At 38.2% G+C, this 25,102-nt stretch overlaps 1 protein-coding gene across 3 annotated transcripts in view; it reads left to right on the forward strand.

Moving 5' to 3' along the window:
- The window catches only part of LOC139945993 (protein patched homolog 1-like), a 93,976-nt gene extending 70,574 nt beyond the window's left edge, over positions 1–23,402 (forward strand). For all 3 annotated transcript variants that reach the window (XM_071943567.1, XM_071943566.1, XM_071943568.1), the window contains exons 14-25: positions 7,350–7,475; positions 8,912–9,036; positions 9,607–9,949; positions 10,160–10,472; positions 10,826–10,971; positions 11,273–11,447; positions 12,276–12,556; positions 12,837–12,974; positions 13,539–13,681; positions 17,390–17,744; positions 18,215–18,553; positions 19,013–23,402. In XM_071943567.1, coding sequence (XP_071799668.1) covers positions 7,350–7,475; positions 8,912–9,036; positions 9,607–9,949; positions 10,160–10,472; positions 10,826–10,971; positions 11,273–11,447; positions 12,276–12,556; positions 12,837–12,974; positions 13,539–13,681; positions 17,390–17,744; positions 18,215–18,544 — 2,475 coding nt within the window. In that variant the 3' untranslated portion in view covers positions 18,545–18,553; positions 19,013–23,402. The remainder of the gene's footprint in view (positions 1–7,349; positions 7,476–8,911; positions 9,037–9,606; positions 9,950–10,159; positions 10,473–10,825; positions 10,972–11,272; positions 11,448–12,275; positions 12,557–12,836; positions 12,975–13,538; positions 13,682–17,389; positions 17,745–18,214; positions 18,554–19,012) is intronic.
- The last annotated feature ends 1,700 nt before the right edge of the window (positions 23,403–25,102 follow it).

Here is a 25,102-nt window from a genome sequence, read left to right on the forward strand (position 1 = left end):
ACATATCACTGGTGTGTGGTCTCCCAGATCAGGTCTCCATTGATGACATGCATACTAGTGCCTGTGCTATTCTAAGTTTCCCAGCTTGGAATAGGTGTTCCTATTGTAGAAAGCGTCTTGAGAGGAGGCTAGCCAAGGCTTGGTTTTTGTGGAGGGTCTTGGGATGGGGGGAGAGGAGGCCTTGCTTTGTGAGATTGCTGGCGTGTTGATCTTGTAGATCTTGTTTTCTGGCTGTGCTAGAATAGAGCATGATGTCCTGGGGCTATAAAGGAGAGTGCATGAGGGAGGACATGAAAGTAGGGCTAACACAGAAACTAGACTTATTGGATAAGTTTGGAGAAATTACTGCGAGATTGTATGACCTGAAATCGAGGAAACACAATAGTTTCTAAGGAAGAAACATTTATAAAATAAAATATCAATATTATTCAAATAGGATTTGAAACTTTGCATGGTGGAAATACGATATAGAAAGGTTTGCGGTAACACCATGTAATGACTATCTCTAATGAGTTGGGGTGGTTCTCCAGAAGACGATCAGAGCAACCTGATCGAAACGTTTAGTTCTTTTCAGAAGCAGCCCAACTCATTAGAGATAGTCATTACATGGTGTTACCGCAAACCTTTCTATATTATTCAAATACTCACTCCTCAACGCATCCTAAGACAAAACAAAACTTCTGAAGAAAACAAATTTTAAAGAGATATTTCCCCTGGAACAAGTTTCAGGACATTCAGTCCAATCCTCTAGTTTACAATTAACACATCTTAACCAGCTATCAAGTTCCATCAAGGTAGTCAGAGGACATAAACTTACACAAGGAACAAGGCTTCATTTTGCAGTAAAATTGTGCACTCAAATCTGGCCAACTGTCTTCCGGGACAGCTTTTTTAAACCAAATTTTAAGAAATATTTGTTGTCAAATGGTTGATTTTGTATAACAAAATATGTATTTTGAAATAAAAATAACAAAACTAAAGATGTGCACCTTGGTTAAACATAGCCGAATATTCTGACTTGAGAAATGTCGAAGTTGAAAAGTAATGTCCAAAGGATGAAATTTGTTCCATTTAAATGGTTAGTGGTGTCTCTGTTGTAAAAAAAAAAAGAGAAAATACTCCTACCCAACCCCAGTGAAGAGATTTAGCCAAAGTTGGCACAGGAATTGGCACCAACAATATTGAAATAACCTTTTGACTCTTGAGAAGAAAGGCGCCGACGTCCTCACCCACTAGTTTTTCAGCCGAACTTCAAATCTTAGGATATCGGGACTCGGACGGACAGAGACTGCGATTGTTCCCACAAGGACAGCTGGATCAATAGCAGGGAATCTAGAAACCCCCCTTCCTTAAAAACTGGTGGGACTCTTTAAAGGCACTGGACACTATTGGTAATTACTCAAAATAATTGTTAGCATAAGTGAATATTTAATGATTTCAGCTGAAGCATTTTATTAGGCATCTGGAAACACAAACATTTGTGGTACAAGCGTGTTTTTCTTTCATTTCTCTTGCAACTTCGATGACCAATTGAATCTAAAATTTGTTATTTTATGCATATGTTGGGATACACCAAGTGAGAACACTGGTCTTGACAATTACCAAAAGTGTCCAGTGCCTTTAACATCTTGTCTGATTTAATTTAGAGTTTTTACACTTGTACTTGGAGCATTGCTTGGAGCAAGGTTAGCACTTTCTTGGAAGGTGTTGGATTTGATGGTCTAGTTTGTGTTACTACAGTTGGTGGTTTTGTGTATGTATGTGTCTTCGTTGCTGTTGGTTCAGGGATTATCTTGCGAGGCAAATCCGTGGGATTGTGGTGTTTCCAGCTAGGAGAAAGCTTAACCCCTCTGCGGCTTATCTAAAAGGATTGTCAGATTAAGGACAGTCTGATGTAATTTATGTATTGGTGCCACATTCCTCCCCCCCCAAAAAAAAAAAAAAAAAAGGTTTTTTCAGAACTACTATTCTACAGAACAGGCCCTGAAAATTATCTTTCCATGTCCTGATCAACAAATTCGAAAGTCTGCCTGATAAGGGAAACTTTATCCCTGTTGTGTTAAATGTAGTTTTCTAATAATCTCCCTGATTGCACGAGACAGAGGCCAACTTGTGTGAAATATTTCAGTTTTGTCTCAGTTCAGATGAAGTATTTTTTTAAGTATATGTTAGAAGAGGAGTTTGAAGACGAGTTTTTAGCTGAGTCATAGAATTAGTTGAGTTAAGTAGTTCAGTTTGTTACCTTTATTGCACAAACATCAAGTAAATTATGGTGCAAAGGGAAACACCAAGCATGCTCAAGGCCCACTGAATCACATAAGAGAATAAAAACAGACAGATGGAGACAACAGCAAAAAGTGTAAAAAGAACTGTAGAAAACATGGAACAAAGATGTTGCAATAAAAGAAGAAAAGGATGTTCTGGGTTGACAGTAATCAATGGCATTATGTGTATCTTTGAATCACTCTAGACCACCATCTGGCTGTACAAAGGACCATTCAGTGGTCTGCAGATTAATGTTCAGAAAGGGGGGGTGCAACCCCTGTTATGTAACCCCTCAAACCTTCACCAGATGGGGGTATCTAGCTAAGTGGTGGCTCAAATTACATCCTAATGGCACCACAGGCTGTTAGGGCACTTCCCAGTACCCCCTTTGGATGATGGTAAAGTTATCTAATGGGCTGGAGACCTCTGCACATTTGACATTAATATGCAGGGAGTGTGGTGTAGTAAATCCTTCAAGTGTTCTGGGAGACATTTTTTGCTTGTAGTCTAGTCTGTCCATAGAGCTGGTCTGTCCTTTGCATCTTTTCAAGATGTCCAGGAAGACTGATCATCTCTTGCATTGGTACTATTACATAAGGTGTATCTTGTCATGTTGATGGTGTCCTTGGACCATATGTGCCCAGAGTTATATTCAGGACATCTCACAGATTTCTTGCACAATCTTCAAACTATGGACAGTCTGCCATTGCATCCTATGTAAATTTTGCTGCTGGATTATTTGACTGTACACTGTACTGTGTAGGCCTAGATTGAATGAAGGTCAGCCCTTCAACCCAACAGCATTTTCTTATTTTTTCCCAATGGCTAAATATCATGCCCATTACATGAAAAATCTCTAAAACTTGTGGGTCCCCCCCCTAAAAAAAAGGGATAGTTCTAGTTATGAAAAAAAGTCCATGATCTCTCCTCTGCATCGAGGATTTGTGCTGAAGAAACGAAGCCTGTTGTCCCTCACTTGCGGTTCAGCTGTGATTCTGGAAACATGGAGAGGGAACAAATAGGGTCTAAATTAGGTTAACCTCGCCTCATTTGCCGAGACCTTTGGTGTTGTGCTGGTGTAGGGGAGTCCCACTGTGGCATAGACATCTCTTGTATGGTGTCTGCATTTTTCGGCATGAAAGGATAGACCGCAAAAACGCGGGGAGTGCTAATTCTGCAGATGCTGTCCATATCACTGAAGTATCGGAGCTGGTTGCTGTAGATGCTTCTATGACTGGTGCTATTTGTATGACTGCTGTGATAATGGAAAGAACAGGAAAAATCTAGCCCTTTCTCTCACTCATTTCATATTTTGGGGTTATTTGGACCCTTTGAGTAATGCTCTTTTTGAAAATACACAATTATATTCAGGGATTGCCCAGAATTATTTTAGTGACTGGCCAGGTGGACCAGTTAACCTAACTTCTTTTGTCTTTTCAATGTTTAGCAAAGTTCGTTCATGATCCCCCCCCCCCCCCCCAAAAAAAAAAAAAAAAAAAAAAAAAAAATTGAGTAAACTGGTCAGATTCCATCATGGATAAACGACCATACACTCTTCAACAAAGTAGGGAATTTGTTAACGGAAAGAGTATCTCAAATGCTGTAGGTTGGAAGTTGACAATCCCACGTAACCTTTCACATTCTGAAATCTTTTATTTACAGAAAAAGTTTTGGGTTGAAAAATATTTTGTGAGACTTTTAATTGACACACTCTGTTTGGTGTGGTAAACCTTAACATCGTGGATTAAGAATATGCAGGGTGCAACTGCAAGCTCTATTTTCGACCTCCATGCTCTACAGTGGCAGCAGCACACACTCAAGGAGCAGTCAGACTTCATTCACATATCTACACAGACTATCTTGTTTATACAAGGAGAGGACATAAATATTTGCCTCATCACCCAGTCAGGCTATATTGGTGGTAGTACAAGGGCCCCCAAATGCCATATGGACAGGCAAGCTTTTTTTTCCTGCTAACCAGCTTGGTGGGTTGTTTATTATCGCATACCTACCAGGGTGACAGCTGGTGTGTGTTGTTTTACCTTCCTACCTCCCCCCTTCTCATTCTTGTCAGACTTCAAGAGGAGTATACAGGCAAGGTGTGGGTGAATTACTGCTTGCCAGATCTCTAAGCCTAGTGATAATTTTGTTTTATTCCAAGGTGACCAGGCTCAACCAGTGATGATGAATTTCAGACTTATTCTGAATTCAGACCTTTTAAAGTCTGCCTGGAACAAAAGATGCTGTATTTTTCCCCAAAATAAGTGCGACAGGCTCTTGAATCTACTTCTCTATTTCTGAGGATACATTTCCAGGGGTTATCTCTAGGATTAGTGATGCTTGTTTCACAACCCGTTCATCATTTTGATATTTTTGCTCAGCAGAAAACAGTTCATCAGTTGTATCTGTTGGTAAAACTTTGTCCTAGTCTTTTTAGTGCATAGTTGTAAAATCGTGTGATTTGGTGAGTGAAAAAGGGTCTTTGTTTGAATATTTAAACCATATATAAAAAGAACAAGCTGTACTCGCAGTTTTTGAGCACCAACATGGAGGTCTGTTTCATGTGATTTGGTTAGTGAAAAGGGGTCTTTGTTTGAATATTTAAACCATATATAAAAAGAACAAGCTGTACTCACAGTTTTTGAGCACCAACATGGAGGTCTGTTTCATGTGATTTGGTCAGTGAAAAGGGGCCTTTGTTTGAATATTTAAACCATATATAAAAAGAACAAGCTGTACTCGCAGTTTTTGAGTACCAACATGGAGGTCTGTTTCATGTGATTTGGTCAGTGAAAAGGGGCCTTTGTTTGAATATTTAAACCATATATAAAAAGAACAAGCTGTACTCGCAGTTTTTGAGCACCAACATGGAGGTCTGTTTCATGTGATTTGGTCAGTGAAAAAGGGTCTTTGTTTGAATATTTAAACCATATATAAAAAGAACAAGCTGTACTCGCAGTTTTTGAGCACCAACATGGAGGTCTGTTTCATGTGATTTGGTCAGTGAAAAAGGGTCTTTGTTTGAATATTTAAACCATATATAAAAAGAACAAGCTGTAGTCACAGTTTTTGAGTACCAACATGGAGGTCTGTTTCATGTGATTTGGTCAGTGAAAAGGGGCCTTTGTTTGAATATTTAAACCATATATAAAAAGAACAAGCTGTAGTCACAGTTTTTGAGTACCAACATGGAGGTCTGTTTCATGTGATTTGGTCAGTGAAAAGGGGCCTTTGTTTGAATATTTAAACCATATATATAAAGAACAAGCTGTACTCACAGTTTTTGAGCACCAACATGGAGGTCTGTTTCATGTGATTTGGTCAGTGAAAAGGGGCCTTTGTTTGAATATTTAAACCATATATATAAAAAAAACAAGCTGTACTCACAGTTTTTGAGTACCAACATGGAGGTCTGTTTTTTTCCTCTGAAAAAAAACAAAAAACAAAAACATATTGGGAGAGGGGAAAACTACTCATTAGGTTTGGATTAACCACCCATAAATATCCCACTATTTATGTCTGTAGTTTCTATCAAACCTTGTGGTCCATTTATGGCATGACTTCCGCAGTGCCTTGGGACATTGAAACTGTGTCAAACCCTTCAGCTCACTCCACAAATAACCTCCTCCCCCCCCCCAATACACACTTTAAAGGTATAATAAAACAGAATTGTAAGGATAACAGATACTCAAAGGATAACAATATTTGTATATTAGTCTAAAAGCTTACCGGTTATGGTTCAAACTACATTTTTCATTGAAAAATTCCCCTCTGAAATGAATTAATATTAATAAGGATTGGAAAATGCATCTGAAAACCTTTCAAAATGCAACAGCTGATTTGGGTTGGTACAACCTAAATTAAGAACAATGTGCATTATTTGTTACCTTCACTATTTTTTCCTGATTGCACAATGGTTGACGCCAAGAGGTATACATTTTTGTATTATTTCATGTGTGTGGTTATAGCCACACAAAACATGAACATTTTCTGTGACTATATTTTGTCAGCTCTGCCAATCCAGAACAATACCTTTAAGGAAGAAGTCCGAGGGGAAAATAAGAGTTCAAACCTCAATCAGCAGTAAAGAGAAAGCAGCTTCAGCTGTAAACTAGGTCATGGTGATACCACAGCTAACCTTTTGGGTGGTGGGGATAGTAATGTTGTGGAATCCGAGAGGACTTTCGGCCATGATATTAGCGAGCTGGAAACTGTTGGTGGTCCTTTTCCATGTCACAGGCATTTGCAACTGTAGTGCTGACGAATTGATAGTTTACACGTTCTGCTCTTGAATGTGTGGGTCTTTTTTTGTTCTAAAATGTGCACCAAGATATGTTGGTGTGGTTTTCTGTTGATATCGCTGGCTTATTGCGAGAAACCTCAAAGTGAAATCAATATTTCTTGGGTTTTAAGTTAATTTGTTCTGGATGTGTTTTTGGTTTCATGCGTGGTTTCAGAGCTATAAATAGATAGTTAAATAATGTTTATTTCTGGTTATGCTCTAGAGCCTTTAATATATAGAGCCATTGGTTGATCCTAATCATTTGAATGATATATTTTTATACAAAATTGGAAGATGGTTTTTTAATATAATTTGTTCAATCCACAAAACAAAGTATCCTAATTGTTTTCTTGTATTTATTTTATTAGAAGATACAATATTAGCTTTTGTGTACTTTTTTTTACCAACCTAAAGACCTTTGGTATAAATACAAAATTTTTTATTAATGACTTGTCATTTCGATCGTATCAAAACACACTATTTTCAAATGTTCTTTCTTTTCTACAAACAACCCGATGACAAACCACTCATTTTAACGTAGTTAGAGAATAGTTAACAAAACAAGGTGCCCTTCCAAAAATATTTCATTCTTAAGTTAACCTTAATTCCAGCAAATAGGTATAAAATAACAAATTTGTTTCATTGGGTGTAAAAATGATTCAAAAGACAGTAAGTATTTAATGTGTCCGCTATTTTTAATGCAAACTGAGATTGATTAAAACTCACAAGTTATTTCTCAATTGTCATGGTGATGCATCTGTAGTGATAGTTTGTTCTTTCTCTTGTTTGATCTCTTTGACAGTATAAGACGGGTGAGATTTTACGCCGGTCCGGGGTTAGCGTCCTCCTGACCTCTATCAACAATATTTGTGCCTTTCTTCTAGCAGCTGTTATTCCTATTCCCGCTCTGCGGTCCCTCTCACTTCAAGTAAGTAGCTGGTCTAGGGTTCGAATCTTAATGTTTAGGGAATGGGCTCTGAGGTCCCTCTCACTTCAAGTAAGTAGATGGTCTAGGGTTCAAATCTTGATGTTTAGGGAATGGGCTCTGCGGTCCCTCTCACTTCAAGTAAGTAGCTGGTCTAGGGTTCGAATCTTAATGTTTAGGGAATGGGCTCTGCGGTCCCTCTCACTTCAAGTAAGTAGCTGGTCTAGGGTTCGAATCTTAATGTTTAGGGAATGGGCTCTGCGGTCCCTCTCACTTCAAGTAAGTAGCTGGTCTAGGGTTCGAATCTTAATGTTTAGGGAATGGGCTCTGAGGTCCCTCTCACTTCAAGTAAGTAGCTGGTCTAGGGTTCGAATCTTTATATTTAGGGAATGGGCTCTGCGGTCCCTCTCACTTCAAGTAAGTAGCTGGTCTAGGGTTCGAATCTTAATGTTTAGGGAATGGGCTCTGAGGTCCCTCTCACTTTAAGTAAGTAGATGGTCTAGGGTTTGAATCTTTATATTTAGGGAATGGGCTCTGCGGTCCCTCTCACTTCAAGTAAGTAGCTGGTCTAGGGTTCGAATCTTAATGTTTAGGGAATGGGCTCTGAGGTCCCTCTCACTTCAAGTAAGTAGATGGTCTAGGGTTTGAATCCCTGTCAAAGTTTGTTTGTGTGTAAGAGGTAGGGGTGGGCTTTGGGGTCCCTTTCATGGTCCCTTTTATTTTGGTCAAATCGATGGTCCAGGGTTCGAATCTTAAGGCTCTGAGGTGCCTCTCACTTCAAGTAAGTAGATGGTCTAGGGTTTGAATCCCTGTCAAAGTTTGTTTGTGTGTAAGAGGTAGGGGTTGGCTTTGGGGTCCCTTTCATGGTCCCTTTTATTTTGGTCAAATCGATGGTCCAGGGTTCGAATCTTAAGGCTCTGAGGTGCCTCTCACTTCAAGTAAGTAGATGGTCTATGGTTTGAATCCCTGTCAAAGTTTTTTGTGTGTAATATGACTAGGGGGTGGGCTCTGGGGGGCCCCTTTCATTTTAAGCAAATCAATGGTCCAGGGTTCAAATCTTTGTGTTTAGGGAATGGGCTCTGCAGTGCCTCTTATTTCAAGGAACTCAATGGTTCAGGGTTCAAATCCTTCTCAGGATTTTGTTTAAAAAAATTGTATTAGTGTTAAATTTGTGTTACTATTCTCATGCAGAATTAACCTTCTTGTAAATAAAGGTTTTGTGAATTGAAAACAAAAAAAATCCCCCACAACGATCATACTTTTGCACTCTTCTTAAAACACAATTTTGCACAATCATTGCTAACGCTCTTTTTACCGGTAAAACTATCATTATGTCCTTGCGACAATTAACAGATTGATTGTTGAAACTCCTAGTTGGTAGTCCTTGGTTCAAGTCTTTTTTGTAATGACCCAATTTCTTGTTCTCTTTCTTCTTTCAGTTTGCAATAGTAATAGTATTCAACTTTCTGGCTATAATCCTTGTGTTCCCGGCCATCTTGGCGTTAGATATAGAAAGGCGTGAAGCAAAACGGGTTGACATGTTCTGCTGTATAACAAGTAAAAGGTGAGGCTATCCTATAGACAGTAACAATAGAATACAACAGTGGTATCCCTTAAAATTATGTGGATTCCGTGGAATTTCCTGACACAACAGGGTCTGCTAGTTTTGTAGAACCAAAGTTTTGACCGATTCACAAAATGAGAAATAGAATGAGCTTTTTCAAAACTGCTTACCAACCAAAATGGTCTACGGTATAAATGCAAAAAATAAATTATGGCCGGATGTTTCGACCCTAGCATCTTTCTCGAAGGCTCAATGACAACACAACAAACATGAACAGGTAACAGATTCACAAAATGGCAAAATTGTATGAACTGTAAGGCAAGTTTATGTTTTTTTAATAGTTGGTTACTAGTAACGACACACTGTGTGTATTTTAGTTACAGTGCATGAACAAAGAGGATATAAGGAACAAGGATAAGGAACAACTCCAAAAACTGGATTGTAGAGAAGATCTGAAGCAATTTTTTACTTTAATTTTCTGATATCTGTTGCTTATCTTCAGTTCCTCATCATGCAAGTTGTGTTGTTAAATTTTTACTAATCAATTCTTGAAATATTCATTTTTCCCAGTCCAAGTGCAAATAGGATCATTCGGGTCCAACCCAGGCCTGCCAATACAAGACAGGTACCCCCTCGATGTACGGAAGTCCGGCTGCAATCCAATGTGCAAGCGGTTACAGTCTTACATCCGTCGTCGGCGACGACCACCGCTGGCATAACGCCAGTCGTTGAAACACCGCCCTCAACGGCCGCTTCGACGGCCTCCACCAGAACTCTTATAAGGCAGAGCTCTTTTGAAAGAGACAGACCCAGTTTACGGGAGAGATACAGGAAGGCCAGTTGCTGGAGGTGGAGCTTATCAGGATTTGCGCGTGGATATTATGCGCCGTTCCTGCAGAAGTTACAAGTGAAGGTGAGTTTTACGAGACGCTCTTAAAATTTGAAAATGGTTACCTCCAATTTTTTTTAGATTAAAGTCAGAGCTGTAGCTGCTACTTTGGATACAGCCTAAATCAAGGCTGGTTGGTGTCTTAAGTGAATTGCCCAGATAAAAAGGGAAAGTTGTTTCTTGAACCTAGATACTTTATGAATGAACTAATTTCTTGATTCACTTCACCCACAGATTGTCGTCCTGGTTTTATTCGCATGTTTGCTCGGAGTTGGAATCTACGGGGTAACGCAAATCGAGGATGGATTAGAAATAACGGACATTGTCCCCAGGGGGACCCCTGAAGAGGACTTCCTGGAGACGCAAATGAAATATTTCAGTTTCTACAACATGTACGGCGTGACCCAGGAGGATTTTGATTATGCAAACCGACAGCGACTGCTCCATGCTTATCATTCGGAGTTCCGAAACATCATGCAGGTGATCCGGGATCCTGACGGCTCTTTGCCAACCTTCTGGTTGATCGCCTTCAGGGATTGGCTGCTTGGTAAGGAACTGGCTCATTGATATGCGTAGCTCACTGAATATTCAATTAAAGAGTGTCAATACTCATCAGGAATTGGTTCTTTAAGATGGTGCTAATTTATATCCATAGCTCATTGAGTATTCAAATCAAAGTAGTCGATACTCATCAGGGATTGGTTTTTTAAAAGGTCGCTCTTTGAAATTCATGACTCTTTGAATGTTCAATTAATAAGTGTTGATACTCATTAGGGGTTGGTTATTTAAAACTTAGCTTTTAAAATATTTTGAGAGAGGAAAGATTTGCTGAGAACCCGTGATTTAAAACCTGACACCGTCCAATCTTACAATGCTCTTTTTTCAAATCTTTGACTACAGAAATGCAAAGGGAGTTTGACAAGGATAAGAAAGGCAATGCCATTATTTATAACAACTGGTATAACAATGCCTCAGAGAAAGGAGTCTTGGCCTACAAGATGCTGATTCAGACGGGCAACCCGGTGCAGCCCACTGACTACAACAGGGTATGTTTGAAGTGATTGAAATTTTATTTGCGCTTAGAGTGCTTATGAGAAGGTTGAATTGTTAAATTATTGAATTTTTACTGCTATGAATGTCGGCCCAACATGGCTAAAAGTCAAGCACTTTTCAGGTATGTTTCGCATCTGAATGAACTCTGAATGAAAATAAAATTTACATCACAGTGGTAGATATGCAAAACAAGTTACAAGATCATGTGGTTCTAAGAGTCGTTGGATGTGATCTATATGTAAGAACATTTTAAAGCAGTGATTTAGTTTTATGATTTTCTTTCCCTCTCTGCAGTTCACTTCGGAGCGACTAGTTGACGATCACGGAGTGATCAACCCTGATGGATTTTATCACTATCTGACCGTCTGGTATAACTCTGACACTTTCTCCTACTCCGCCACCCAAGCTATGCTTCATCCTACACCAACCTCGTGGACACCAGGAGGTAAAACCGACCGAGATGTCGAAAGTAAGTTCTCCTCGGCCAAATCCCTTTTAATTTCCTCTACAGCAATAAGATGATCAGGTCAGCGTAGAAGTTTTTAATTTTATTTCATTTATTCTGGTTGTGAAGCCAAGGGCTCTTAGAAAAGTGAACTTAATCACTGTACTAGCCAAGAACTCAATGGAGAGAAGACGAGGAAGACAGTTTCAGTTTTAGGTGTAGAAAGAAAACCAAAGAGAAACATTTCAAGGTAAACCAACACTGTGTGGTATGGACTAAGAATCCTACCTGATTCCATGGAATATTTCTCTCAGGTTTTCCTTTCTACATTTAAAACTGAAACTTTTCCTCGTCTTCTCTTCTTTGGGTTCTTGGCTAGTACAGTGATTAAGTTCTCTTTATTTAGAATTCTCAGCTTCACAACCAGAATTACTTAATGAAATGAAATGAGCATAAAAGAGCAAAACAACTATACTCTTAATGATGGTCGGTAGTGATCGCCAGAGATCACAACCAAGTTTACGATACAATCTGGAAATCCATGGGATCACCTCAAGGGTATACACCTTTCTCATTTCAAATATCAAGTTTAAAGTTATAATCAAAATAGAAAAAGACTCTGGGTAAATTTTAAATAACTTGAAACCAACTCGATTCATACAGTGAGCCTAAATAAACAAATTATAATGTTGTGATGGCCTCTTTTGCTTGTTGTTTTGCCATGGCTTCCTTTAAACACTGTGAAGTCTTATGCTCTTGCTGTTCACTGTAAACGAAAATTTGACTCGTTGCTATAAAAATTAATTTCCTGGACAATCAAGTAATTTCTATTTTGTCTGTCTCCTCAATCAGTACCCCGATCCAGCACCCTCAACTACACCCAGCTCCCGTTCTATCTCAACAATCTTCGGGACACCGACGATTTCATCAACGTGGTACGAGACGTCCGCAATCTCTCGGAGTACTTCAACGATCAGGGTCTTCCCAACTATCCAATGGGGGTGCCCTTCACCTTCTGGGAGCAGTACCTAGAGTTGAGGTTCTATCTCTTCTTGTCGTTGCTGAGCGTCCTCGGAGCAAGCTTCTTTGTGATGACTGTCATGCTGGCTAATCCATGGGCAGCTCTCATTCTGGTATGTTTATAAATTTTGTGGTTGAAAGTTTTGTGGGTTTTTTTGTAGTATGAAAGTTTTTTAAAAGGCAAGCTATTAGATGATAGCCAAGACAGGGGGACACTAGGTGGTGGCAGACTTGGAACTCTGTTGTTTTAGAAATGTGGGAACGAGCGTTAACCTCTTGAATTGAAACGTCTTAGAAGTTCTGGTTCAAACATAATAGGGAAACCAGGCCAGCAAGCGACTTAAAGGAATTTGTTCACAGTTTGCTAATTTCGTTCCTGTTTTTAACTTTCAGGTATCTGTTTTAGGGATGATAACGACAGAGCTCTTTGGTTTCATGGGTTTAATCGGAGTCAAGCTTAGCGCCATCCCAGCGGTTACCCTCATCATATCAGTGGGAATAGGAGTGGAGTTCACGCTTCATACATGCTATGTAAGTACCCTGTAAAATGGGTTTCAATTGAAAAGAGTTTTTTGTTGGAATTCAAGTTTTGAAGTTGGGCTTATTGAACCACACTCATTCAAATAAAAAACAAGGATAAACGAAAATGCTACATTAATACAGGAAAAAGAAAAAGAAAGAATCTAATTTAGGTAATGACTCCAAAAATTATGGACCATATTATTAACTTACTTGAATAAGATTCAATTCAGCTGTTGAATATTTTGAACATTTTGAGAAACAATTGAAAGGAATGTGTTTTTAAAGGGAGATTCAAAAACATTTCAATGTGTTCCAATCACAAATTATACTCCCTGCATAGATATCGCCAGATTTTTCAGAGATATCTCAAAAAAGCTACCACTTTTGAATTTAATTGTTAACAGTTAAGTTTTGTTGTATCTACATTTATACCAGACTAAAACAGCCAAACGGTTACAAAAACCAAAGGTATTATTTGCCTTTTAATCAGTTAACTTTGATTGTCCATCCAGTTGTATTTCTGACCTCTAGTGGCGCGTATTGATAATTTCCCCCTTCGTTTCTTTCATCCAGGCCTACCTGACGGCCATTGGCGACCGTAACAAACGTGTCACCATGGCTCTGGAGCATACGTTCTCTCCCGTTGTTGATGGTGCGTTGTCAACACTGCTGGGTGTCGTCATGCTAGCTGGGTCCGAGTTTGATTTCATCGTGAGGTAAGAAAAAAACTAAATTCTGAAGTTAGAAATCTGTATCAAGGAAGAAATTTCATGCTAAGCAAATTTTCGTGCTTAGCAGCTCTATGAAATTGGGCCCAGATATCTTACATTGTAATGCTCTAGTTTGCCCTGTTTGGTTTCATAATTTGATTTGAGCCTTTAATCATCTATGAACTTTCATAAAACAAACCCACATTTTTAGGTTTTAGTTTAAAACAGAATTTTTCACACTAAAAAGTTGCATTGCCTTTATTTTTCGCCAAAAGAAGTTAGGATGTATTTTTTTCTTTAACAAAACAAATTTTGACAGATAATACTATTTGAAAATGAAAAGCATTAAAAACTTTCTGAAATGCCAGGAACAATGCACAAAACGCATTTAACATGCAAAATTACTCGTACAATGTGAATGGACATGATGATGTCGGGATCTTAAAAAGAACATGTTTTTAGTTTTAAAATAAGTTCCACTTATCATTGGCAGATTTCACTGCAATAAATTCCTAAAATGGAAGCTTATAACTTAGTGGCTTTATATAAAAACAACAATTTCAAATTGGAATCTAAATTTCCGAGTCAAAGTGGTTTTCAATTTAGACATAGCATCTTTAAGTCATTACAGGCCTACATAGTTGTTTTTACAAGTAGTCTTTGCTGGAGGGTAGGTTGTTGAATTAGGCGAGTGTCCTTGTGGAATTACTGCAGGTTTTCTTGTCTAGAAGTACTGGTCTCAAAATGGTCTCTTAAGCCCCTTTCACATGAGAGCAATTAAACAAGGGTCCCCTGCTAAATTGTACCATGGTTGTAAAATGTCACATTGTGTGGAGGGATGTCAATTTTGTTCTGTTAATTCAAGGACCCTTGTAAATTCTCGTCAAAAATTGCTTCATTTTACAACCATAAAGCAAGGGACCAGTGTTGAATTGCTGAAGTGTGAATAGGACTTAAGCTTGCTGGAAGGGATGTTATGCAAGTTTAATGGATGTTAAATTTGTATCGGGGATAAAGAATCATTGGTTTAAAGGTAGTGGACACTATTGGTAATTACTCAAAATAATTATTGGCATAAAACCTTTCTTGGTTTAGGCAATGGCAAAATTTTAGGCAATGGCCAAAGTTAAAAGTGAAATGTTGTCGAAGTAAAAAAGTGAAAACTTGGTTTAAAGTAAAGTGAAAGTTTTCTCAGTTTAAATTTGTACTGTTAACAGGTTAGATTGGAATGTAAATATTTGACAATCAATTAATGCATTGATAAGTTGAGAGCCTATCTATAGGGCTGCCATGTTGGGGCTGTCGTTTTTATTTACAAATTTTGTTCTCAAATTTGAGAAATAGTAATTATTGTGTTTGTGGTCAGAAAGTGGAGTTAAGAATCTTGGGTGGTCAAAACTAGACATACCTGGACTTCATTATTAAAGTAAACTGTTATGTGGGAAATGACAACAGGTTGGTCCCTTCCTCCAAGGTTGGACATGGTTGGCCAAGGGAGAAGTTTAAGATTTTCGAAATGTAAATATTTAAGAGTTTCAAGCTTGATAACAAAAATCGATAGATGGAAATATCAGCCGCCTCTGATATCTATGACAGGTTGGGGAAATTGGCTCCTGAAATTTGATTTATTTGATCGTCTTCTCCCCCTGTGGGAACCATGCGGGATTGGCATGCCCCTTAGTATGCAATGGTACAGTCCAAAAGCAAGTTTGTTTATGCAGCTGTCATTGGCAGTGACCATTGAGAGCAAGTTTGCCAGGGGGTGTCCTCTCTCCCCCAACATTCTCATGTCAGAAAACATTTGGCAGATTGGCCATTTGTTTATCTTGCGCAAATGTACAAAAAGAACTAGGGGCTAAACTTTTCACCTGGTAAAGGTTTTTTACAAAGTGCTTCGAAGATCAAAACTATCGTCTTCCTTTCAGGTTTAAATTAATTTCTTCTGTCGAGTCTTTAAGTCCGAAGTGAACTTGCTGTGCTGACCTTTGTTGACCTCTTTTGTTAATTCTGGGTGGTCCTTGTCATGAGAGTTGGAGTCCACAGAAGGGGTGTGTCGATCTGTAATTCATTCAGTGGGTCTAAAGAAAAATTCTCATGGGAATTTATTTTGCTTTTATTTCATCAACTTGAAAACACTTCTAATTGTTCTCTAGTACATTTTACAAAACTCTTCTTGTATGGAAACTTGATCCATGCAGTGTTCATCAAACCCACAACATTCTCAGAAGTTTTTTTCCTCTTTTGCTACAAAACGAAAAGCTTGATTGGTTACTTCTCCCCATGATTGCAATTGACTGCAAATTATTTGTTAGTGAAAAAATATGCAGCACAGCAATAACTTTATTTTTGCGATGACTGTCTTTAAATTTGGAAGTGTGAAGGAAACATTGTCTTTATGGAGCAATGGAATAAGATCCCCTTTATTAAAGACAGTGGACACAAATGGAAATTACTTAAAGTTATTGTTAGAAGATAAACTTACTTACTCCGTAACAAGCAACGGAGAGCTGTTGACAGTATAAAACATTATGAAAAACGGCTCCCTCTGAAGTAACATAGTTTTCGAGAAAGAAGTAATTTTCCATGAATTTGATTTCGATACCTCAGAATTAGATTTTTGACCTTCCAAAATCAAGCATCTGAAAGCACACAACTTCGTGTGTCAAGGGTGTATATTATTATCTCCGAACTCTGACGACCAATTGAGTTCAAATTTTCACAGGTTTGTTATTTGTGCATGTTGAGATACACCAAGTGAGAAGACTGGTATTTGACAATTACCAATAGTGTCCAGTGTCTTTAAATTTGGAAGTGTGATGTTAACGTTTTCTTTATGGACCTATGGAATAAGATCCCCTTTAACTCAACTAAAAGCCACTTATACTCAGATCAGCAGTTTTGCCAGCCATCCCAAGGCTGCTCTACCAAATACCTGGAGGTAATAGTCCCCCATCATGGAAAGTTAAAAGAGAATTAACGATTGCCCCGAAGAAACAAATCAGTGGCCGGCGAGACTTCAACTTGCCCAACGTCACGTAGAAATGGGCAGTGGTGTAATTCCGTTTGAACTCTGTAAGCCATGGCTCCCATCCACCTGTCTTCATGAGTACAGATTGGGTTACAGGTGCAGCGGAAAGTTCACCTGACCCCAGCCAACCTTTTTTTTCTTCCTTCTTTCGAAGGAGTGAAAATCCTGGGCAGCTCACTGGCCCCTGTCGACACGGGGTCAATTTAGGCGCACTGTAGGGGTTGGAATGGATAGCGAGCCGCCAACACTATGAAGTGAATCCAAGTGATGGAAACGTAAATAAAGACCACTTGATGTGGAATGCCCTGGTTACAGGGGGGTGCCACCCCTATTTACACTGTGTAGTATTGGTCTTAAAAAATAAAGGGAAAAGTGAAGGCCACATCTTCCATTGCTTGGATTACTAAGGGGTTTATAGGTATTTTCCTTCGAATTAAGATGGCAAAGGTTACTGCCTTTATAGTAAAGATAGGGCATAGGGAAATGTCCTCTTTATATAGGTTTTCTTATGTTGGAGGTATGCTAATTTGAGCTGGAAATCCAGTGACTGGCCTCATGATGCAGGTTGCTGCTCCCCTGTCAGGGATGATCCTACTATTGATCAACACCGATAAATATGAGTTATCAATCAATACAAATCTGGAAAGACGGCTCCATATTTCATGTTCTTTATTTTATCATTTCAGTTACTTCTTCTACGTCTTCTCTGCGTTGATCGTCATCGGGATGTTGAATGGCCTCATCCTGCTCCCCGTAATCCTCTCTCTGATCGGCCCCCCAGCCGAGGTACGCCCACTGAACAACGCCACCCGACTCACCACCCCGACCCCACCTCCTACACCGCCGATGGAGAGGAGCAGTGCCTCCATGCAGGGCCGGCAGCGCCCGGGCAGAAGGAGAGGCTGGGAGGACGAATACAACGGGTCGCAGTCGTCTGTTGGCGACAGCGCCATGTATCGTGGATACGGCGGAGAAAGGATCGAGGTTCATCCACCTGAGGTGGTTGTGCAGACGATGTGCCATGAACCAAGAAGACAAGAGGTAGGGAAAAGTTCAGGGCACCCTTCCAAGAAAGTCCAAATGAATTTTAACTGGTTTTTAAAGGCAGATGCATGTAGAAAAAGTCCAGGGCAATCTACCAAGAAAGTCCTAATTCATTGTAACTGGATTTCAAAAGGCATGTGAAAACTAAGATCACAAAACACCCCTCAAATTTAATCAAACTTAATCAGATTTTATGACTAGAGATTTTTAGTTTGTGTAGCTATTTTCAAATCGGATCTGAATTTGAAGACTTATGTGTTTTTAATTAAAAGGGAAATCCCCTCTAAACCCTTATGATAATTTAAGCATTAGTTTAAGATCGATCAATGCATTTGAAGTAAAACTTTAGCTACCTTCTAAAGGTACTTTGAAAAAAGTTACTTCGCATTCCTTATGTTTTAGTTTGAACACTTCGGATTAATGCACAACATTTAATTCTGTATTTTTCCCCCTGCTTTTTCTCACAGGGTAAGCCGCATAAATCACGGCCCCACTGGCCCCACCACCAGTCTCGGGTCCACCATCCTAACATGCCTCACTACACATCCTCCTCCTCCTCTTCGCCAAGCCACTCCCCTCAGATGCCTCACCACCAGATGACGACAACCGTCACAGCCACAGCAATGGTGTCCATCCTTCACCCCATGTGCGGCGGGGGTGGTAGCGCCGGGGAGCGGACGGACAGCTACAAGTACCACAAGAGGCGGAGAGACCAGACGGAGAAGAAGAGCACGAAGATGCGGGAGCTCGAAGGGAGAAGAGAAAAAGATGATGGCAACTCGGACTCACCTGTGTAAATAAAAAAGGTCAGTTGGAGGGCCAGGGAAAAAATGGCAGGCATACAAAAAGAGGTGTAGTCTGGGGGGAATAAACGTCTGGCATGTTGGGGGGAAAAAACCAGCTGGTATGTTGGGGTAAAATTAGCGCTAAGGGGTTCAATTCAATACCTTCTCAGCCCTCTAATATGTTTCCATTTATACACCTGGGTTGAGAGAAGCATTTATGGTTCAGTGCCTTACTGAAGGACACAAGTGTCATGATCTGGAATTGAACCCACACTCTGATGACTTAGCCATCAGAACTCTAGTCCCAAGCAGTAGACCATTAATTGGCCACACACACAAAAGACCATGCCTGTTTGAGGAGAGAGGAAATTATAAAATTGAACTTTCAATAAGTTTGTTAAAAAAAAGCACCAGATTCAAAGCATCCAGCCGAAGATTACTTTACTCTAATTTTATTTGCCACTTTATCTTTTCTTATAGATACTAACGCAGCTGCTATGCTAAGGACTGGCACAAACCAGGTCGTTTCGTGACCTCAAGACCTGACCTTTGACACGTCGACAAGGCACCACGTAAACACTGCCCTGGTATTGAGCAGCAACACTGTACAGATAACGGTTTTACCTACTTGGGAGTGTAAAGATTCTATGAATATTTATTTATGCTAATAGCAAGTTAACCTTAAGTGTATCTTATGAATATTAAACAGTGTTTTTTTTTTTGTATATGAAAAGCAATTTGTTTGTTTGACTGGTATTGATATATTACTCAATGCTTATGCGTCAAAAACACTCTATATATAAATATTAAAATGTATGAATAAAGAAGAGGACATAGGAGGTCATGTATTATAACTATTATATTATTATTAAAAAGACTCAGTAATTTTTTTTTTGCCAAGTTGTAAGTACATGTTTTATAGGTTTATCACTGTATATACTGATTTTAAAAAAAGTGAAAGCTATGGCTGGGATTGTACAGAGTAAAATTTCCCTGGTTTTATTACCAGCGAAAATACTTAAGATATTTTGTCGGCAGGTTTTCCTTGCATGGGGAAACTTTACCTTCCCCACTTTAAATTTTAAGGATGTTTTTTAATAGTTTGTTCACGAAGAAATCCCATTTCACAGAGTTCTGTGTTCTAAGTGTGTCTCTTTTTAGACACGAATGAACATCAGGGCCCAATTTCATAGCGCTGCTTAGCGGCCGATTTTGTGCTTACTGTGCAATTTCGGTTTCATAGCGCTGCTAACCTTAAGCACACAAAAAGGCATGCCAACCTTCCGGTGCTTACCGCACAAAAATAAATGACGTCACAATGCAAATCCATGGTAAACACAGAAGATGGCCGCCCAATTTGTTTGCTAATCTGTGAAATACGCTTAGGCTTAAGCAAATTTTTCTGCTACAGTAAGCATGAAAATTTGCTTACCGTTAACAGCCTATGAAATTGGGCCCGGTAACCTGACTTACGTCACTTTTGTCACACATAATGACAGTAGAAGTGACATCACCTTGATGTTGGTTACCAGTCTTGTTTGGGTTTCACTTGATTGTCTGGAAGTTAAAAACAAAAAACAAAATGCTTCTCTCATTTAATAGCATTAATCTCGATCTGTTCTGATTTTCCTCCCAAATGGAGGATGTTATCTGTTTTGGCCACCAAGTAAATTTTACACGAGAAACTCGCATCAACTTCATTTGAATTTGTCAAAAAAGTTGTTTTTTTGTCGAAACAGTTTTTATTTTTTTTATTTTTTTTAATTACTTTTTTTACAAAACGAGTACAACCATAGACTGTGTCTTCTAAAATCCAAGTTGTTAACTCAACTTTCATTGTTTTTTAAGTTACCTACCTCCTGAACACAGTGGATTACTCTGGCCAACATTTGGCCCAATTATATTGAACCAGCTGTGAGGAATGGATCATTTCTATAATGGGGGTGTTTTATTGATTGCCAAAATAATATTTTAAACAAAAAATGTGTATACTGTGTATAGTCAGTATTATTTTTATTATACATTTTTTAAGTACCATAATTGTGTTGAAATGTCATGATATATTGTCGTACAGTAAGAAGGAGAACAAACAAACAGTTGTATATAATGTAGTACAGTTGTAATTAACAAACATTTTTTTCAATATCAGGTATTTATACTTGATTATATTTTACAGCTCGCAGGTGTGTGTTAATATTTAACCAAATCAGCTGTCGTTTTCAGAAGACAAACCATATTTATTATGACCTCATTGATGTTTTTTTTTCTTTTGCCAAATGAGTGGTGAAACAATTTAACTTTCACATCTGACCGAATCGTTTGTGAAAACCCCTCTGCCAGAGCCCCGCCCCCCATGGATTAACCACAATTATTACATCAATTTATGTTTGTCATTTTCAAACTGAAATTTTGCACGATTCTTTCAGATTTGTCTAAGTTTCATCCAATTCCGCCTTTCTCTAATGTACAGGGCCCAATTACATGTAGCTTCTTAAAGGCAGTGGACACTATTGGTAATTACTCAAAATAGCTATTAGCATAAAACCTTTATTGATTACGATACGAGTAATGGGGAGATGTTGATGGTATAAGACATTGTGAGAAAAGGCTCCCTCTGAAGTGCCATAGTTTTCGTGAAAGAAGAAATTTTCCTCGAATTTGATTTCGAGACCTCAAATTTAGAACTTGAGGTCCCGAAATCAACCATCTAAACGCACACAACTTCGTGTGACAAGGGTGGTTTTTTCTTTCAATATTATCTCGCAAGTTCGATGACCGATTGAGCTCAAATTTTCACAGGTTTGTTATTTTATGCATTTGTTGAGATACACCAACTGTGAAGGCTAGTCTTTGACAATTACCAATAGTGTCCACTGCCTTTAAGTGCGATTAAATATCATCTGAAAAGCAAAGAGGGATGTCACAAACATATTACTATGGTAATAATTATTGACAACTCATCTTAGTCCTTGTGAAATCGAGCTATGGTTGCTGTTTTAAAAAACTACAAGAAGTTCAATAATATTATTTCCCATAAGGTTTGATGTGGTGACCCTTTCTTGTTCCAACTGTCAAACGATGATAAAGAGAAACAATTCTAAACAGCCAAAGTCACAATAATTATTTCTAATGTACATAAACTGTGCAGGTTAACATTTTTAAGTGAAGATATATTTTTTTAGGTATCACAATTTTCAGCATTATTCTATTATATAGAAACAAACAAGTTTTATAATAAAATAAATGTTAAAATGGGCATCTTCTTGTGTCCAGTTCTTTGCTACATTTGTATGATTTAAGTAAACAATTGTAGATTGTTCATACCGTATTTAATTGTAAGTTAAGTATACAAAGTTGTACAACACTATCTGTGGTGAACTTAAAACTTGTACAAATTATTTCGTAACACTGCCAGCAAATCACCCCTTTACCAACGAGGTGCCAATGGCCCTCGTTTAGATTAAATACTTAAACAGATCAGAGGACTAGGAGAGAAGTCTACCAAGGAAGTGTAGTAAACGTTCACCGCGAGGTGATAATTTGTGGAGTTGATATTAATTAGATATATCTCAGGTATTTAAAAAAAATTGTATTCATCCAAGATATTGTGCGCATTGAACCAAAGTAACTTCAAAAAATTACTTGTTCAGTTTTTTGTAATTACATCGATGGGAATGCTACAATAATCTTATTTTAAAATGTGTAGATTTGTTTTCTACTATAGGTTTTCTCGGTCAAATTTGGAAATTCAGCAGTCAATTTCATTTCCATGTGTTCGATTTAAAGCTGTTCTGCCTCTCCAGTTGTTACTGCGTTTCAAAGTTAGAATCCGGCCATTCAATTTCGTTTTGAGTCGAGACAAATGTCTTTAGCACTCTGTTCAATTTAGCGTATCAACATTCTTTTTTCGTGTCACACACGCCTCAAGAACAGGTTGAATGCTGCTTTGATGAATTGCTAAATTGAATGATTATTTTGTTAAATCGAATGACGCAACATTACATTTGACTAATAAAAATACAACGGAATCGAATGACCCTTTTCAGTAGCATTCGATTTCGACTAAAATATATTAGCCTGATGGTTAAATTGGCTGCTCATTTTCCGAAATTGACCGAGAAAACCTATATTTATTGTCATGCCCAACTTGTTCTGGTGTTAACATTTTGGCGGGAAAGGACATTATGGTCGAATTAAAGTATTTTGAAGTTTCAATGGTTCGTGCTATTTTGATTGATCAGCATTTTGTATATTAATAATTTTGTAATTCCCACGCTCGTGTAAAAATGATCGTTTTATTAATAATTTATCATCACTACAAAAGCAAAATTTGGGGAAATCAAAACAATATTGTTATAAAATTGTTTTTTTTATTCAAATAATTATATAAATCATCAACTAATATAGCGACTGTGAGGTTTGTAATCACTGTTGGTTTTCATCAGATATGGTTTTCTAAAATTGTAAAGGTGGGTTTTCGAACATAAATTTTGTGTAACATGTTCGACAATGCAATTGGTTCGGAAAAATATCCTTAATGTCACGTACCAACTCTTGGTGTTTTTTTACATTTATTAAACAAATAAACGAAAAACATGAGAAAATGTTGAAACATTCTTTTGCAAGTTATTTTTGTTTGTGCGTTTTCCTTGAAGCTTATCGAAAAGAAATACCTAAAAAGTGACGTTGATATTCGTCACATTCGACATTATTTTAGACAGCCGTTTTGAGAGTTTATGTTGCCATTTTGTTGTTCATTACGAACATAGGCGCAAGGCATCTGGGTGAAAACAATGCGACTGATTCCTACAAGCTGTATGTACTATGGCATAGAAGGAAGTTGTTTTGTTAAAGGAACACGTTGCCTTGGATCGGACGAGTTGGTCTATAAAAAAGCGTTTGTAACCGTTTGTTATAAAATGCATATGGTTGGAAAGATAATTTAAAAGTAGAATACAATGATCCACACAAGTTTGCCTCGAAATTGCGTGGTTTTCCTTTTACTGTGCGAACTAACACGGTCGGCCATTTATGGGAGTCAAAAATTTGACTCCCATAAATGGCCGACCGTGTTAGCCGACGAGGTAAAAGGAAAACCGTGCAATTTCGAGGCATGTTTGTGTGGATTATTGTATTCTACTTTTACAGCATCTTTCTACCCATATGCATATTATAACAAACGCTTTTCAAAGACCAACTCGACCGATCCAAGGCAATGTGTTCCTTTAAAGGTAGTGGACACTAATGGTAATTACTCAAAATAGTTATTGGCATAAAAACCTTACTTGGTAACGAGTAATGGGGAGAGGTTGATAGTATAAAACATTATGAGAAACGGCTCCCTCTGAAGTGACGTAGTTTTGGAGAAAGAAGTATTTTTCCACGAAATTGATTTCGAGATCTCAAGTTTAGAACTTGAGGTCTCGAAATCAAGCATCCGAAAGCAAACAACTTCGTGTGACAAGGGTGTTTTTTTTTTCTTTCATAGTTATCTCGCAACTCCGACGACCGATCGCGCTCAAATTTTCACAGGTTTGTTATTTTATGCATATGTTGAGATACACCAAGTGAGAAGACTGGTCTTCTTGACAATTACCAATATTGTCCACTGTCTTTAAGATGATTTGTCCCCGTCAAGGGAACTCGGCAAACTCCCACAAGGTGATACACACACAAAGCTGGCAACAGCCATTCTCTTCATAACTAACCTTGATCAATTTTTCATCCGGAACGTCATCATTGTAAATTGCAAAAAAAAAAAAAAAAATAATCAGAAAGAGCTTTGACAAAATAATTTTGATTTTTAAAATATGATCATCCAACTTCAATACCGTATTGTAGTATCCTCCACTAAACTGCCGTTGAGATTAAAGGAACACGTGGCCTGCCGCCGCCTTGGATCGGTCGAGTTGGTCTTTGAAAAGCGTTTGTAACCGTTTGTTGTAAAATGCACATGATTAGAAAGGTATTACGAATATACTGATCCACACAAGTATCACTCGAAATTGCGTGGTTTTCCTTTTACCTCGTCGACCATTGGGAGCCAAGTTTTATGGGAGTCAAATATAAATGGTCGACCGTGTTAGATCGCAAAGTAAAGACCAACTCGACCAATCCAAGGCAACGTGTTCCTTTAAATATTTTTGATAAAAACACACAACGGCTGTTTGAATTCAAAAGCCCAGGCGCGTTAATTTTGTTATAAGTATTGTTTCGTTTCCCTGTTTGTATTATGGAGGTTTTTTTATACGATCTGTGATTTATGTCCCTTTGCGGGAACGTTTAGGAACATTTTCTTTGCCTTCCAAATATATTGGATGAGCTAACATTTTCCATTAAAAAAAACTGTCAAGTTCGGCCGGTTTGATTATCGAAACAATAATTTTTGTAATCGTTTTTAACCGTTAGCTATTGGTATACATAATAGTATGACAGGTATTTAAACAGATTTTTAGTGTCTGGTAAACTTTTGACTATAGATGCAAACTTAATGTTGTTATCTGCAAAACATTTCAGAGTTATTTCAGAGTTATTTAATTACTATGTTGAGATTGTTCTTCTCAATACTAA

Source organism: Asterias amurensis, chromosome 13, assembly GCF_032118995.1.
Source record: "Asterias amurensis chromosome 13, ASM3211899v1".
Classification (NCBI taxonomy): domain Eukaryota; kingdom Metazoa; phylum Echinodermata; class Asteroidea; order Forcipulatida; family Asteriidae; genus Asterias; species Asterias amurensis.